The sequence below is a fragment of the Suillus fuscotomentosus genome, assembly GCF_016647785.1.
Source record: "Suillus fuscotomentosus strain FC203 chromosome Unknown F5891scaffold_1, whole genome shotgun sequence".
NCBI classification, from domain to species: Eukaryota; Fungi; Basidiomycota; class Agaricomycetes; order Boletales; family Suillaceae; genus Suillus; species Suillus fuscotomentosus.
In genome coordinates, this window is record NW_024539513.1 from 162088 (window position 1) to 180095 (window position 18008).

The following is an 18008-nucleotide window of genomic DNA, read 5'->3' on the forward strand; positions in this document are numbered from 1 at the left end:
GCCGATGTCTTTTCGAAGTTAGCATTTTTGGTGGTGATTCAGGCGCACTTCAGGGCAGGTCATGTAGTGACTTGGAGATAGACTGCAGCTCATTGGAATGCTCTTGCACGTCCCTCAGTGAAGAGGGTTATACTGAAGCTTCCAGCAGTGAGGAAAGGATTGTCTAAGAAGCCAGTTAGAAGTTAGATATCCCCAAGCACTAACATACCTTGTTTATGTACTCCCAGTATTGCACGGTGCACAACGCGGAAATGTCACAATTTGGCGGAGGTCACACTGTGTGACCACTGACCTCTATCCGACTTAGCATTTTTGACAGCCGAAAAGTTGCATTTTTTAGGGCTGATTTTGGGGTTCTGGATGGACAGACCTATAGGGAGCTTCAGGGGTCCTGGGCACTGCCCCGTCTTATATAGAAAATATGCTGTCAGTCCAGATATCAAGCGAAATCCGCGAGTATGTGCGCTGTCTCTCAAATGCGCAAATCAACATATGAAAGCCCTATTCAGGCACAGCCAATTCTCACTGGGTTTGATTACTAACATCACAAAAAACCACGGTTACCGATGAACCTATTTATACACATTATAATGTAGATAATAACCATAATTGGCTAACATGTGACAGTGCATGTTATATAGTAATTTACGCCTTTAGAACACTATCCTGTATGACCAATAACCATCACATGGACCTATGTTTGGAGGCGGTTGCACAAATATAATTGTGAATATACTGAATCTGATTGACAAGCATGGTTAATAGATCTACACTATGCGGTGTGTAGACTGTAGTGTATTGTGGCTATTTGTGGCTCATGTCTTTGAGAGTGCGTCTGATTGGTGATCTATATGATAAATAGACAGAAGCCCAAGATCAGTAAGTCATGTAAAGTCATTTATGCAATTCTAACGCTATCCTGCATGATCAGGGAAAATCATACATGTTGAAGTTCAGCATCACAGCCCAGTTGCTGGTTGCGCAACATATTCACGAACATGCAATTGACGACCGATTTCTAGCACACAGGGCGTTGTTTCACAAAAGTAAAATACCTATGGTGTCTTGCCACCTGTAACTTAGATGTAGATCTCTCATTGAGAATAATATTTGGAGACATTGCGAATGAACCGCTGTTAGGCACTGCATTGCCAATTTTATATTTCTCAGCGCTCGTTTGTCACAAAAGTAAAATAACTATGGTGTCTTGCCACCTGTAACTTAGATGTGTAACTTCCTCACAAGAGCAACACAGGTTTGATCTCTCATTGAGAATAATATTTGGAGACATTGCGAATGAACCGCTGTTAGGCACTGCATTGCCAATTTTATATTTCTCGGCACTCGCCTGTCATTTGCATGAATTGCTCGGCTGCATTACATTATTTACATATCAATGGCGGTATTATACATACAACAATGATCTCGGTGCTATCCTACGATTTGTAAAACAGTGTACATACATCTATCTATGCATGCGACCTGCAAACTCTGAGCTAACATCTGCCTGAACACCGAGCAACAGATAGCTGTTGGACTCTTTGGGGACGATAGGCAGATGCATGTTTGCGTCCAAAAACCTTGCTAATGTTATAGTATAATGAGACCAAGGGTAAATAATTACAGCTGCATGATAACTCACCGGTTCCACCAAAGTAATAGGTCATCAACTTCCTTAGATGTGTCTGGTGTCATAGGAAGCTCGAGGAAATCGACAATGTTGTCGTAGAACTCTTGAACATTGAACTCGTCATCTATAACTCGCCACGATCCCATACTGGACAAGGCAAACCTGAGCTGAGTTAGCCGGCAATGTCAGGCTAGTGCATGGATAAAGAGCGATCCATCATACTCACCTGTACAGCTGTATATGCGATTGAACGCGGTTGTACTGATCTCATATTCAACAGTCCCGCAACATTGCAGCAAGTGTGACGCTTGCCAGCAGTCCTCCACTGCTTTGGGTGGCCTTGTGTGGAAATATTATCCAGGCTGGGCTCCTCCTGGTCTTCCGTCTCCGCAGAAGTAGGAGATGTGAAAATATATTTGAATGTCTGTAAGCAACCTTAGTAAATGGACATTCGTCTTTACGACACGCACCTTTAAAAGAAAATTTCCTTTAAACAGACTGTTTGTAGGGTTTTGAGGGTCGTATTGTTTGTCCTTGTACAAGAAAGCTGGCCAAGAGTAAGCTGTGACACGATAGTCTGGGTGGTAGTCCCTAATCTGCTGTCGGACACTACTGCATTGGTCAGCGAAGATGTTGCAAAGTGGGTGAAATCTTACACTAAGTCACTCCAGTCGCATCGTTATTGAATCCGCGACCCGTTTTGTCCTGCCCATGAATGACGGGGCTTGGTGACGGAGTAAGTTGCATCAACCAAGAGGCAACGATGACTTTGAGCCGTGTCGTATCATCCGCCCTGGCTCCATCGGCACCTTTATTAAGCTAGATAGTGCATCAATTAGCCTCATTGCAAAGCAGTGTCCGAGTCCTACCTTGCTGTACATGTGACAAAGCTCACCATTCTCAACCTCTGAATCCAGAAGCTTACAAACAGATGGACACCGGGTCGCCAACTTCTTATACGATCTGTACCTCCGATCGTCTCTAGTGGAGATGATCAATGCAAGCCACTGGCGACACCAAAGGACCTACTCAGTGTTATTTGAGCTAGTATCGTCAGTATCTGATTTTAACCCCAAGGTGACACGTCGATCAAACTCTGCAATGAGATCTTCGACACGTTCTGTGAGGCAAACAAGTCTCTGAATTGACCGGCCCTCAGTATGATGAGGTTCACTATGCAATGAAATAGCTCTTCAAGGGGTGCTAAAATACTAGATGATCGCACACTCACTTTCTCTCTGCCAAGGGCTGTTTGCAAAGTTCAGCATTTTGGGCCTCTAAGACGGCCAGCCGCCTTTTCAAGGAAGTCACTTGGGAGGGTGGGTCATTGTCAGGGGAGCTACTTTGCGACATCTGAGGTGGAATTTGGTAGGAATGTGTGAAGGTGCGAGAGTACAGCCTGACTGATATACTACAGAGATCATCAACACTTTGATCCAAATCATGCAGAAAATGTTGTAATCCACTTACCGCGTATGGGCTCCAGAACCAGGGAGGCTGACAGTCATTATATCGGTAGATCAGGTATCCCAAAGTGGCTGCTCGTCTGTGACCAGCCCAGATCTATCAGGTCATGAGGTGGCAAACCGCCGAGAGACAGACCGGTAAAACTGAGCAAATTCTGAGAGTAACGTAACATATAAGCCTTTTATGGCATAACAAAATCATGTGAACCTTTTGCTAAGCCCTTGCAAAGAATCACTAAGTCCTTTTGACAACGGAACGATCATTCCGTCAAGTTATTTCTCGGTTCCTTTGAATGGCTTCAAACCCTGAGCACACCTTCATGTCATCCACAATAAAAAGACCTAGGTTAAAGCAAGACTAGCCTAAATAAAATTTGCTGGTACTTTTGAGTGGTACTGAAAATGAGACAAAGTTCACAGACTTAAGCCGCGAGTCAGTGACTGGCTGTTCATGTGTGAGGTAAGTAGGGAGTATTTTGAAGCAGCGAGAACTTAGTCCCAATATTGATATTTCGCTAGTGATCTATAATGCTAAATATTGTTCCATAATTGCCACAGGAAATTGTGCTGCCTCTGTAATGTCTGTATCGTTGTGACCCATCGTGACATGTGGCACGACCTCAGGATTAGGCCATAGGTACAGAATCTCAGAGACACGACATCCAGCTTGAATTGAATCATCGAACCAATGAGGTGTGAGGACAGTCATGTGAGTACGTGATGCGAAGTGCATTACAATTTGATACTACAAGGATAATGCGGCAAATACTCATCCTGTTAGCATTATAATTCCAGTGCACGAAGTTTGAAAGAGAGCAAGCACCTTGTCACTATGTTTATGCAATGCGAAGAGGTGGGTTACATCGCAGGTAAGGGCCGTTCACCACTGCCCTCCTAATGAGGTGATACCAGCTGAGAGAACTTCGAGGTCACATGGGAAGAGCTTGTAACAATATTAGTGTCACACCATCTGATGATCGACAGCTCACTCACATCAGTAGCACATGCGACAATGTCTGAAAAAATCATTGTTGGATCAGGTGAATAGTACTGCTCACTGACATGTTGACCGTCAATATCTACTGATGTGCAAGGGAGAGGAGGCTCACAGTTGACGTTTTCTGAGGACTACGCTCCGTTGTACCCACATTTCCGATACTACATGCAAATACTCCTGGTGTTCACATTGTGTGTGCGATCCTGTAAGCGCAATAAGATGGGTATGTGGCGGTGTGCTCATTGCACCGTGGAGTTCCAGCAAGCCAGAAAGTTCCTCGCGACATTCCTCATGTATTGAAGATGAAAGTACATAGCGTACACCGTTGAAGAGGGCCATACCACTAAAGCTTCAAGGTATAGGGTATTGATGTGAGAAGAAGCATCATGCACTGGCAAGAGGTCAATGAAGCATCCTTACGGTAACTATGTTACAATTGGCCAGTTTCTTCCCCAAAATGTGATGGGAAACTCGGCTTAGATGTTTGACGTCGATAGTATGCATGTTCAAGCCAAGTTCGATGATCTGTGTTATGTAAGTGTAATGGGTGATCCGGGTCTTCGATGACGTGAATATATCATTTTCGTTTTTCCTCTTCACCAATGAAACTGATTTCAGGGCTGACGGAGTTCATCTTACAGTGACACCAATGACTAGGCTGTATGTAGATCCGAGAACAAGGCAAACAGGTCGAGCTAAACCAATGGCAGCCGAGTGCTTTTTTCCCAAGCCGAAAAGGGATTTAGATGCACAAATGCGGACATAACCTTGTTTGTGTAAGCTAATCCTGGTTCAATTCTCTTCCTCACTGCCGCGTTTTAAGTTAGTAGACATTTTTGAGACAGGCCATTCAAAATCTTCACTAAGGTAAGCCTGCCTATTCTTGAAATGGAATGTATCCAGTGCAATAACAGTTGTAATGGGAGCTTTTGAAGCATGCCCTAGGGGAAAAGTGATAGTCTTGATGGCCTATCTTACAATTTGTAGTGAGTGGACATCAACCTTTCTCCGAGTATCTGTCATGCTACAGTACTGACACTACGGTAATACCTGCTCTTTGATTTAGTCTGTACTCTGCTTTTTACCTCCCGCTGTTACCTTCAACACACGACTCGCGGTCCTCACGATCTCCTCATGCCTCGTTCTATTACTGCCTATCTTCTTGCATTCTATTCGGCAAATCGTCGACAGCGTGCATCACCAATATCTTATCTTCAATCTCCATCACATGTTTGATTATTCTCTCACACGCAATGTACGGCAATTTTTTATCCAGCAATCCTCGCTCCTCAGCTTGTTGATTACTGGTGAGTGAACTTCTTTACAGTATGCTCTTGTTTTGCTCACAATTCCTAATATTTACATAAATGTGAAAGGTGGTTACCGTTACTACTGCACCCACACACAATCTGTACTTTGCACGCAGATCAGGCTCAAGAAAATCCTTTTCAGCTCGAGCCCAACTTCAGAGCTGAAATAAGCCATGCACTATCTCATAGACAGCCTTCTTATGCGTTCCCCTAGACGAAAATTTTTATCTACGTAAGGCTCACCACCGTCTCTTTCATCCTACATCCCACGTCCAGCTTTTATTCAAGAACATTTAGCAACGCCTATTCATACAAACCTCATATACTGTAAGACCTGGCCATAGGCTTCTGATGTCAGTTTCAAATTCTCTCCAAATACCTCTAATCATCAAATTTCACTATCATTTCACCATCCCATTCTCGTGCGTCATTTACTGATACACTGGAATCTCGTGAATTTGCCAATTTGTGGCTAGTCACACCATGTACAGGCAGCCCCAGCAACGGGGAAGTGGACAATGCTAACAGCCAAAACATATACAGCAAATCGACGTCACAGGGTTTGTATGGTGTTACATGGTATGTATATCGCGCAAGCGTCCAACATGTGCAGCCGCTTAACTTATTTCAGCCTCTCAGAACCTCCGTCCCTCTTAAAATCTCCGTCCCTCTTAAAATCCCTGTCCCTCCTAGAATCCCCGTCCCTCTTAGAATCCCCGTCCCTCTTCGTGTATCCGTAAGTCCGTCCGGAATTCCATAATTTCAAAGCAGTTTACCTAGCAGCGCTAATGTGCATCTCGAAGTCCCAGGAGACGCTCCATCTCCTCCATCTCCAACTCAAAAATTTGGCGCTCCCTCGCGATCCAAAGCACTACCATCGCGCGTGTTGGTTCTGTCCAGACTGGGGGCTGAAGGCACGGCTGAAGCGGCAGTTCAGGGCGGTAGATTTCTTGATGTATGCGGACTCGCGCATTGGCCCACGTAACGTACATTAGTTCCTTGTAAATGTTAAAATCGATACTTCTGAATGAATCCGTACTTACCAGCTGCCTTTCGATCAGTCTGAACGTGATGTCCCGAGGCCTTGGTACGAGTTGTAAAAACTCTTGAGGAATCTGATTCCCGGCTCCTTCGTTGGCGTTGGCATTAGCATTGTTGTTCATAATGGTGGTAGATGTACACTCGAGTTTAGAATGAGTTAGAGTGAATTAATGTCATTCATATCGTTCATATCCCGATTTGGCTAAAAATTATGTTTCTGGCATTTGCCGGAATGGTGCATGCGGTATGTGTCTCGACCTAGGTCTTGAACGCATCTTATATCACATGAGTTTTTTTTTCTACGTCTAAAGTCATGTGTTGAACCAGAGTATGAATATTCATACTCTGGTTCAACACATGACTTTAGTTCATCGAGATCTGATTGCTCCGCCATCTCCTTCCGTCGCTCACTACACGGGGTCCTCTCTGTGCGGAGACAGGCTGGACAGAGGTAGTACTCCATGAGGTATGGCTTGTGCCATGATTTTGCCTTTCAAAACTCGGAACATACTACAGTTAGGTAAAGAAAAATTCCGTATTGGCACACAAGATGGAGAAATCTAATTTGACAACTCTTCAAGTCGACCCTGTAACAAACGACAGCTGATGGTGTTATCCATCCCTAGTAAACACTGTAAGTCATCACATGTTACATTTACCATTTACAACCTAGGCGAGTTGGGCGAGAACTGCAAATCGGACCACGACTCAATTTTCACATGATTCAAGTCCTATGTGGTGTGCACATGTTGTTATTAATGTTGTGTTTGCCGATTTCACGCTAATATAATTTCCAAGTTTCAAGCCCTCTCTGTGCAGCAATGATGAATACTTTGAGTCCTCGCAAAACTCCCGCGTCTGTACTCAACAAGCTGAAGATGTCTCCTGGAGGGTTCTATGCTGCAACGCCTAGGCTTGCTTATCGCACTGAATATTTTTCAGGTGGAAGGGATGGTAACATCCTCATCACCAAGGGTCTGGACCACAATGAAGAATTCATCATCTGCAGTGTATTCCAAATCAGCCGTGACGATTTCTGTTTCACACCAGATGGCAACTTCAATCCCGCAAATGTCTTCCATGGCCGCTTAGCAGACCTGAAGCTAAGCTGTCGGCTCATTGCAGGTCGTAGCAAGGCCTTCGAATTCTCGTCAGATGATTTCTCTGCTGTTGTTAGCAATCTCAGTGCCTTCGAGAAATCAGCTCCAAGGGAAAGATCACACAAGACCTTCAGTGTTATTCAGGACACTATTGGCCGCCGATCAATCAAGCTCACTCACTGTCTCTTTGAAGTAAGTTAGTTGTAACATTCTCTAATGATACTGAATATTGTAATGCAATAGGCTATTGACAGAGATCAAGACAATAATACTAGCGATGACGGCAGTAACAGCTCAACAAATGCCAGTAAGTTCGGAACGATCTTCATTTTTGAACGGATTTAAGTATTTGCTTTAGCCCCCACCGACGGCCTAGGATCTGAATATGACATCGCAACTTGGCCGGTTGCTAATTGATGTAAAGGCCATCTGCAGGACATCGTATCCTCGCATAATATTCGCCCGTTACCAGCATATGATGAAAACCACATTCTCATCCCACCGCTCCAGTATGAAGCGAAGCTCAGGGGTGTGCTTGTCGAAGTCCATATGGCTTTTTGCCACACGAAGAAATCAAAGTGTGACATCTTTGACGCTGTTCTACGAGAACTCATTGTCCTATTGCCACCTGTGCCCATGCCAAGCAGCCCCTTCAAACGTCGGCGCCTCAATGACGGGCCCTATACTGAACAATACAACAAAGGGAACTAATTGAGTCATTTTACCTTAAATTGTAGTATGTATTCACTCTGATCATTGACCATTCATACATTGATCAGTTTTTTTTGTGCAGGCTACCCGAAAACATGATACGGGATCGTGTAAATGCATAGTGTTTGTCTAATTTTGTACAATTGTACTGTACTTCTACCAAGTCTGTCTCTCGTTGTACGAATTACCACTGTAACAATAGAGCACTTGTCGCTAGCTCTGCACATGTCTTCGCTGGATAAGCTCCGAGTATGTAGATCATCCCCGACTCCCACGTTAGTGGAGGAGGGCTTTGTCGAATACAACCGAATTTCCCTGTGTCAGTCGATGTGCAAAGCTGTGCACTTGGACAGAATCTTAACTTTATTCTCATCTGCTCTACAGTTTTCGGCAAATACTCACCATCATACTTTTGTCAGTAGCTGAGTCTCATTGCGTGGATCTCACCGCTTTCAGACATCCAGACGGCAGTTCTAAATCTGTTTTCACTGCGATAAGGAATTTCTTGAAGCAATTGAATAGGTTGGTCCTTAGCTCATTCAATGTTGTCTTCAGCATGGTCCTAATAGCTCTTCAAGGAGCACGTTCGATAGGCCGATCAAAATGTCGTATAACGGCACGAAACCTCAACAAAACCAAATAGACAGATGCAGCTTTTAGTAGACACAAGCATTTGCTTTTGGCTGTCGTCGAGTTTTCAATATGGAAACCTTACCCGATGTAGAAACAACAATACAATGAGGAACAAAAGAAGCTCCTGACTGTATCTGTAAAAGTTGTAAGGTCGCGCGCTGCCTAGTCTGCGTTACTTGAGAAGCAAGTGCGTTCGACCCTATAGGGGAAGTGAGTGCAGCAAGGATCTAGAAGTGTGCGCTTAAGCGAAGCGCGAGAAAGCGCAGGAGCGCGCAAGGTACAAAGGCGCGGGAACGCGCGCGCGTATTAGCGCGAAGCGCGGGAAAGTGCGCGCGCGTATGCGGAAATGAGAAACTAAGCTTAAGTAGTGATATAAAGCAAGATAAGAGATATAAGAGTGCAAAATGTAAAGGAATAGCTTTCTACTATATTCTGCTAAGTAGTAAGTGGGTAGTAACTAGTAAGTGAAAAGTAGGAAAAGTAGGTCCAGTGTAGTATGTACTGCTGGCGCTTATATAGCGCGCCTAAGCGCGCTCATGCGGAGCCGAAGCGCTACCGAGTAGGTATGTAAAAATATATATGAGTGAGAAACTATGATAAAAATAAAGGTGGAACTATGCTAATAAAGGAAATGGAAATATACATACTAGGGAGCTTGGTGGACAGTGGATGGATGCATCTGGATGGCTGGCGCTATAGGGCGCGCAAGCGCGGGAACGCGCGCGCGCGTATACATCGTGAAGCGCGGGAATGGTGCGCGCATGGCGCGCGTTGCGTGGGAAAGCTGCGCCTCATATAGAGATAGCTGCGGGTAGCGCACAGAGTAATGCTATGAGTTCGTGCTGTATACTCCTTGGTGAAAACTACCATATCACGCCATGAGAGGCATGATTCTCTACATCTCCCAGGGACTTAAATTCTGAGTGTCCCCACTCAGCGCGCGCGTGGTGAGGATTTTGCGTGATAGTATGCGAGTGCGATGCCTGTATGATGCTTGGGTTGTTGGGTGATGAATGCGCGAGCATAGGAATTATCGCGTGGATGTGCGTGAAGCGCAGGAAGTTGCGCGCATGGTACGCGCGAGGCGCGAGAATGTGCGCGCGCTATGCGTGAAGGCGCGGGAATGAAGCGTAGCATGGTGGGTTGCGAGGGTGACTCTGGTGTGAATAGTGCGCCATGGGTGTGGGGTGATGATGCAAGGGTGATATGGATGTGGCACGCGAAGCATGAGCGAGACGCGCATGTACAGCGTGAAGCGCGGGAAAGCGCGCGCGCACAAGGCGCAAGAAAGCGCGTGAGTGTCGCGTGTGTTGTATTGTGCATATGATGCGAAGTGGTGCGGTCCAAGAGCGATCCAATCCAAGTCCAAACCAAGTCCTGCTAGGCGCGCTAAATATTAGGTGGTAAGGTTTGAACAGTGTGAGTAAAACTATATGTGAAAATGCGAAGGAAAAAATGGTAAACTTTGCGGATGTCCTATCCGACTTGTCTTCTTCGTGCGGCTGTCGACATCTACACCTTCCTATGAGCGAGGCGCGGGAAGCGCACACGTGCGCGCATGAGGCGCATGGGCGCGGGAATATTGCGCGCATATGCGTGCGTTCTAAGGTAAAAAGAGCATGGTGCCGCGTCATGCATGCGAAGAGAAAATAATACTATTGAGCTAGGCGGACACAATCTAAGGTTGTTTTCTTGTATGTTCTTCTAGGCAATCCCTATATGCATATATATCAGTGAGTTATTAGTCCTTGGGACGGCATTATAATGAGAGAAACAAAAATGAAAGCGCGCTGGACGAAACCCAGGGTAAAATGAATGATATCCTATGAAACAACAATGTTATGTTGTTCTTTGATGCGTGGCTGAGGCGCTTGATCCTCCTCCTTGAGCGCGTGCGAGTGCGCGTGACTAGCGCGCTTCGCGTCTCTTGCGAGCTGACGCTTTACTCAAGGTAGGGTTGGAATGAGCGAGGCTGGCGCGCTTGGGGGGGCTTGTAACTGGCAGAATGAATTCCTGCACAACGCGCTGCAGGTTGAAGGCGCGCCAATGGGAGGCGCTGTGAGGGGTGTAGAGGCGCCCTACAAGCTGATAGGATGCGCGCGATGTGCGCGCCTTGGGGTGATTTCGCGCGAATTTGATTATATTGGCCGAACACGCGAGGAACGGCCATTTCTCTGAAAATGGATTAGCGAGAGACATGTATAGCGTGAAATTAGGCGCAAATGTTGCGTGAATGGGCTGTAAGGGTGGTATATCAAGGCGCAGTAGGCGCATAGGTGAAGGAGAATAGTGCGCATCAAGGCGCGCAGGAACAAAATTGACATGGTAAGCAAAAGTACGAAGAATGCGAATAAGTGTGGAGATTGCAAAGTTAAAGATGATGATAGGGGGGTTAGGCGCATATGTATGTGTCAGGCGCGCGCCTATGTCGCGCCTGGATGGCTGAATGGAATATGTCTTGAGTTGAATGAAAAATTTGTGATTTAAAGGGGGAGAAATGATAGAAATGCGATAGCGTGAAAACTCTGCTAAAATTATGAGTGCGCGAGGCGCGGGAATGCGCGCGCGTATTGCGCGATGCGCGTGATCATGGCGCGTGAACAAGGGGTAGTGCAAGGATGAAATTAAAGTGTTTGGAATGGTCATATAGCTCCTTAAGAGCTTTAAACATGAAAGAGACAAAAAGCGCGAAATGAGATGAGGGTAAATATACAATACCTCTAGGCGCGCGCATTGCGCGTCCTCAGGCGCAATATGGTGCGCCTGAGTTGCGCCAGGGTCACCTGAGACATGCTCTGCTTGGTGGTTAGGTGGTATGATGCATGGATGCTTTACCGGCGCGCGATAGTCACTGGAAGCAAAAAGCGCGACATGCGCGCGATCATTAGTGACAGTTGGAGTTACCAGAGGCAAACTCTGGTTGATGCAAGGTGCAACTTGAGCCTCTGATGTGGTAGGAGGCTCCTCTATAGGTGCGCTAAGGTGCAATAGATGTTTAGGGTCATCCCTGACCTCTGATGATGCGAATGGCGAATGCGGTGATGGTGATGGTGCGATTCATCAGGAAATCGGGGAGATGATGTTTTTCCTAGATTTATTTGGCAAGATCAGAGCAAAAATCCACCGGATTATATGCAAAAACAGAACTAGACAAAGCGATACATAAGCATAAGCACATTGCGGGATATTATATGACAACCACAATTGTGAGGAGAATACATCATGTCTTGCAATGATGATCCTTGATAGGCAGAGAGCTACAAATGCTTATCACAATGACAGAAAATGAATAAAGTTTTGCAATGCATAACAATCATGATTACAGCATTACAATTTTGCTATTGGATTGCGAGCCTACCATACAAGTTGCTTACATTGTCGCGCTATTATAATTGTGTCCAAACGTACCCAACCATTGACAAGGTATTATAATAAGTGGGATCTTGTTGTTTCGTCCAACTCCTCAAGTAAATAGAAGCGGTTAGAGGAGGAAAAATAAATCTTATCGATGAGACATCTAAATTACGCCTACATTCAGAGGAAAGGAATGTGTGTATGTATATCAATCAATAACGTAGTAACATCAACTTATTTGGAGGCTGTCCGGGTTGAGGTGGAGGAACAGGCTTGAACTCTGCAGGCCCCCGGGGTGACAGGGACTCGAAGTTTCTATATATGATCAGGTGATTAGGAAGCGCAGGGATCGAGATGATTCCTGACTAACCGGAAAGCATCAATTGCAGAAGTTCGTAAACGACGCGTTTCCTCTCTTCATCGTAGCGGACTTCAGTGTAGCCCTGAAATGGTGATCCTATCATTACGATTAGCGGGTTGTAGTGGTAGCCACGCACCGATAATGGAAAGTCCTTTCGGAGGGGATGACCCTCGAAGCCTGAACAAAAATATCGCCGCAAGCAAGGTTGGATAAAGCTGTAGATTATCATGCCCAGGACTACGATCCATACGAGCATGAAGAAGATACCGGAGTAATCGAGGTCTGAGTACGCAGGGAATAAGTAAGTGTTGATAGACGAGCGTGCTCAAGACTTACTGTTGAACCATGGTCGGGTGTAGAAGCGGGACCAGCTTGAGTCAGAGTCGGCGCGAAGGGCATCGGGGAGTTGAACGAGGTTGTATTCGAGGGAACAGGATCCTGTGTGATTGTTATGAGGCTTCGTATTTCGAGTACTCGATGGTGGATCAAAATCAGACCTTTCATAACGTATGGATCGCCAGGGCCATTCCATCCCTCACAAGAGACCTCGACTCGACCGAAACGTAAAGAGGACGGCAGGTCCGCCTCACACTGCAAATATTATTGGATGACAAAGCCCAGCCCGCTCATTGCTGACCAGCGTCTCCCGCCTGCCCGCCTGTTCGCCGCTGCCTGCCAGTATGCAGCCGTTCTTAGAATACTGCATTTATGTTCCGCCCCAAGTCTACCTTATGACAATGCCATGCCCGCTACCCATCTCTCTTATCTGTTGGATGCCCTTGGAGTGAGGTTAACAGGTTGCTGATATCCGGGTCAGGTGGCATCATGGCTATAGTGGTGGCTGACAGAGATCGCGTCGGTGTGGTAATAACGGTAGGCTTGCTGAGATCGCATCAGTGTCGCTGACGGCGGGTGGTAGACCTACTCTCCTTTAAAAACACAGCGAAGAAATAACCGTCATCCTCATTCTTTCCCAACGGTACTTCATTGAACAACCCGCAAGCGACCTTCATGAAATGAGCGAAAACGGGAATCGACATGTTGCGAACCCATGCGGTCTTTATGAAATGATTTGCAGACCTAAAATAATGGTGTATGGCGACTTGGACAAGATATCTGGATACATATGCGCCACTACTGATTAAGATCTAGACAAAGGGAGCGCATATAATCAGTTAGGCTCCATGAAGCGCTGAGACGCAGCGAGAGAAATAAGTGACAAACGTCGATGACTTTGTCGGACATGATCTTCCCTCGTCCTAAAGCCCAAAACATAGCATCCATGCGGCCATAACGGTTGAGAAAGTAGTGGGCTCGAACGTAGGGGTCTTGGGACACATTGTGAAAGTGTTTGGAAGTGAGCGTTAAAGCGGTCGGGTCGTCGAGCTCGTAGAAGATCAATTCGATGACTTCATCTACGCAAATCTCAGGTTATGAGTGAGAAAAAGAATGATCAGAAAACATACCACACAGGCGTTGCATGGCGTGTGGTAGAAGGGTTCTTGACTGCGGTAGGCAGAAGCTTGAACTGCTCAGAAAGAGCACTAGTCGCAAGTTGACTCCGTCCAAGGAACCTGACGACGAGGATTAGGGACTTGACGGGGTTGGCGTTTACGATGATGTGGTTGGTGTCAAGAGGTGTGCAGCCGGAGAACGCACTTCATCGGACTTCTAAATTCAACCACCACTGCATCTTGAAAGTCAAAAAACCTTGGCCAAAGCGATCACAATGTTCCACAAAATATCGTATCATGAAGTTTAAGCTGTTCAGAGTGAAAAGATGCGTGAAATGGCAACGTTCTACACCGTTACAGGCGCTACATTGTGCTAAGTGGCTGTAATCACGTGGTATGTCAGGCGCATGATGTTGAAACTCCGATTGAAACAAACAGATGCCCCAGACCCCAGAGTCCGCCGCAGATTTTGGCCCCAGTGTCCATTTCCTGGATGTCCTCACTGATGTTGATATATGTATAGCACTCGACTCCGTTCTCTTGTATCTGTAGCATTCGTCTCCGTTAATATGTTCTCACGTCTCAGTCTCATCTGAATCTGTACGATACTTATGTCTTTTCGCGACTCGTCTCGGTTGATCTGTACGATACTTGTGGCTGTAAATCCAATCGATTCGCATGAAGTACGGCTCGAAAAAGCGACTGTAGGGCTCTGCCGTGCGCGTTATCACAGAGCGTAACTGTGCGAAACTTCGGAGTGTTTCTCCCAAAAAAAGCAAGAACTAGTACATACAGTGTACTCACGCCGCCGCACAAACTTCAATTGAACTATACCGAAGTCCAACTGATTATCGGATCTATACTACATCGAGTCCATGGAGCAAAATAATCAATTCAATAACGCTCAAGCACAAGGTGACCAATTCAGTACTCAAGCAGTGAGTAGAATAGTGATGATATTTTGCGCTTGATCTAAAACTTTACCTACTAGAACCTCCCTGACTTGGATCATGCAGTCATACCGGGGCCATTGATTGTCACCCAGTCGGCAATTGTATGTGGTCATTAAAAATCGTATGCTAACGGTGAAGGACTCACGAACATGATGCAGTCGATTTGGAGGACCGCCACACAAGCAGCTCAATCCGGTATGAGCCAAAACCGCCAGCAGGCACAGATCCACACAACAGAGGAAGAAAGGTGTTGGTTGATTTTGATGGCGTTGCGAAGAGAACAAGAGCTGGATGAGACGACTAGATGGCTGCGTGACGCCTGGCGGGAATTGGATGAAATTAGAAGCCTGTTGGGGATCGCAAGAAATCAGTAACGAGACTCGGTACGAAGTGTAGGCGATAAACGAAATGTTCGGATGCTTGCGTTGTTGACAGTGATAGAACCTACGCGAAACATACTCAGATGATTCAAGGAGCGATCTGTAAACAGAACAGAACGAAGAGTCGGACAGCGCACCAGAGACCATCAACATCCAGCCAACTTCGACGATGCCGTTGTTCTAACGCATCTCCAAATACCAATAGTGTCGGCAACATTTCTAATAACAACGCCAACACCACTGCGAACGCCAACTCGAACTCTAGATGGTGCAAGGAGCGATCTGTAAACAAAACAGAACGAAGAGTCGGACAGCGCACCAGAGACCATCAACATCCAGCCAACTTCGGCGATGCTGTTGTTCTAACACATGTCCAAATACCAATAGTGTCGGCAACATTTCTAATAACAACGCCAACACCACTGCGAACGCCAAATCGAACTCTAGATGGTGCTGGATCAGCAAGTTCGTCCGCTTGATGTGTCTCCTTGAGAATCGAGGTGGTTACCTTGAGCATTTGGAGTCGACGAATGCAACGAATGGTGCTGCCTGAGCGCAAGCTTCCATGCTAGATTGAACTGGTGCAGGGTGCGGTCAGTCGTAACACACGTGCTACATCTACCTGGCTTACTGATCTTGTACGCCTGAATTAAATCACTGTTCATAGACAAATGAGTAAGTATTAGCAACAATCGGATCGACCCATACCTGATCGCCTGTTAGGCCGTGGACGCTTGGACGTGCTAACAATCCTCGCACGCCATGGAGTTATGGCGTAAACGTGCGAAGGCTGCTGAAGCATCAATGTTGGGACGCCATTGCATGCGAGGTATAATCGCAGCTGCAGTCTCGACAATGTCTGGGTTTGTTGATGTCTCTAGAATCCAGCGAATACGTCAGACTTGGGAGTGAATCTGATTGTCTGGACCAGTCAAGGCACTGGCTTCGAAATTTGAATTGAACGAACGACTCACCCTTATCGATTCCCATGCCAAAAGCAATGGTAGCACAAACTATACCATTATCTGATTCCATAAATTGCTGTTGGACACGTGCACGCTCATCGCCATTCAATCCGGCATGATAGTACACCATTGGTTTCATTCCATGAGGGCGAAGATGGCCGGCAACCTCTTCCGTATGTTTCTGCAGGGTCACATATATGATTGCAGGTCCGGTTCGAGATTTCGAGAAGGGAATAAGAGTATCGAGTTTTTGATCTAGAGTATTTGCGACTTGAACTTGCAAAGCCAGACTAGCATTCAAAACTTTTATTAGTGGGGATAATGGGAACGCGAGAGCACTTACTTTGACCGGTACACTGGGGTGCGAAACACACCTTTCTGAGTATCAATGAAGAATGATTGACAGATGTCTTCTGCCACATTTGGAGTAGCGGTTGCCGTCAAGCAGAGGACACGTTCTACATCCATTTCCTCTGCAAAATGCACAATCTACAGGTCCATGAGTGCAAACCAGAACAGGCGCACGGCATGCTTACTTTTAAATACTCGGGCCGAAAGCTTGCACCCCACTACAACCCGCTCATGAATGACAATCTCGTGCAAATTATAACATACCAGACACACCTGCGAGATACAATGCGACTCGTCAATAGCTAGCAGTGAGATTTTGACACGACTCATCATCGTAATGAATCCTTCATTATTCAGCCTAGAAAAGTATTGTCAGAGTGATGCATGAGTCGTACATAAATGCGAACCTTCCAGGAGCCACATAAAGCAGTTTTAGACGCCGTGAGACAACCCCTTGTTTGACCCAGGCTGCCCGTTCTGCGCCCAACGTGCTGTCCAGGTTTGCAGCTTTCACCCCACGATCGACCAGAGCATCGACCTGATCCTTCATCAAAGCAATGAGAGGAGATATCACCACAGTCAGTCCCTGTAATAATGTCAGTGATGTCACACTCAGGAAATGTAACTACGTTACTGGAAGGCATAATGCTGGAACCTGATAGGTGAGACTTTTCCCACCTAAGCGGTGGTCGTTAACGCCTGTTAGTATTCGAAAAAACAGGTTGCATCACCTCCCGTGGGATATAAAACCAGTGCGTTCTCATTGTCCACAATCAGGCGTTTAATGACCTATGTAATTCAGTATCAGTGGCTGAATTTCACGTATGATGTGATAACTGGCCTCTTCTTGAGACAGCCTAAAAGATGGAAAATCCCATATATTCTTCAATACTCTATGTGCGTCTTCCATTTGGATTTGAGGTGAACACGCAGCAGAACGGGGCAACCGTGACGCGTGACATTTGAACAGTTGTTTACGCGTTGTTTGGTTGATTCCACATTTGGCGCTTTTTCCCACACTTGCAGCAGAGCTTGAGCCTCGCTTCGACTCATCGACATCAATATGCATAGCCCATGTGCTACAACTTACCCAATCGTTTATCACTTTCCTGCGCACGCTGTGCATACTACCATTCAGTACGCGACCGTGTCCACCATCAATGTTAATGATTGCGATGATGTTGTCTCACCTTAGCGACTGGAAACATCATCAGTATGTGCTGTGCGCACCTGCAGAAAAAGTTGGACGTCGGGAATTCATAGGAGGCGCCTTTCAGCAGCGCCTGTACTAATTCCATCCCT

The 18008-nt window shown here is 46.1% G+C and overlaps 4 protein-coding genes across 4 annotated transcripts; 1 reads left to right on the plus strand and 3 right to left on the minus strand.

The window, feature by feature from the left end:
* Positions 1-1465: 1465 nt before the first annotated feature.
* Positions 1466-3138, minus strand: F5891DRAFT_1179679 (uncharacterized protein; the record flags this gene model as incomplete). Its single annotated transcript, XM_041365820.1, has 9 exons — positions 1466-1580; positions 1643-1797; positions 1857-2054; positions 2101-2239; positions 2289-2449; positions 2500-2611; positions 2660-2803; positions 2862-3041; positions 3101-3138. The coding sequence occupies 9 exons, from the start codon at positions 3136-3138 to the stop codon at positions 1466-1468; spliced, it is 1242 nt and encodes a 413-aa protein (XP_041233735.1).
* Positions 3139-6188: 3050 nt separating this feature from the next.
* F5891DRAFT_1179680 (uncharacterized protein) lies at positions 6189-6566 on the minus strand (the record flags this gene model as incomplete). The annotated part of the gene is made up of 2 exons (XM_041365821.1): positions 6189-6401; positions 6447-6566. 2 exons carry the CDS (start codon positions 6564-6566, stop codon positions 6189-6191), a joined length of 333 nt encoding a protein of 110 aa, XP_041233736.1.
* A 756-nt stretch (positions 6567-7322) lies between these two features.
* On the plus strand, positions 7323-8255 carry F5891DRAFT_1179681 (uncharacterized protein; the record flags this gene model as incomplete). The annotated part of the gene is made up of 3 exons (XM_041365822.1): positions 7323-7736; positions 7788-7851; positions 7969-8255. The coding sequence occupies 3 exons, from the start codon at positions 7323-7325 to the stop codon at positions 8253-8255; spliced, it is 765 nt and encodes a 254-aa protein (XP_041233737.1).
* A 7936-nt stretch (positions 8256-16191) lies between these two features.
* F5891DRAFT_937113 (P-loop containing nucleoside triphosphate hydrolase protein) lies at positions 16192-17480 on the minus strand (the record flags this gene model as incomplete). The annotated part of the gene is given in 7 exon segments (XM_041374076.1): positions 16192-16645; positions 16699-16844; positions 16892-16924; positions 16980-17064; positions 17114-17317; positions 17333-17384; positions 17438-17480. Coding segments are annotated over 7 exon segments (1017 nt in total), but the record flags the coding sequence as incomplete, so codon positions are not given.
* Between the last annotated feature and the right edge of the window lie 528 nt (positions 17481-18008).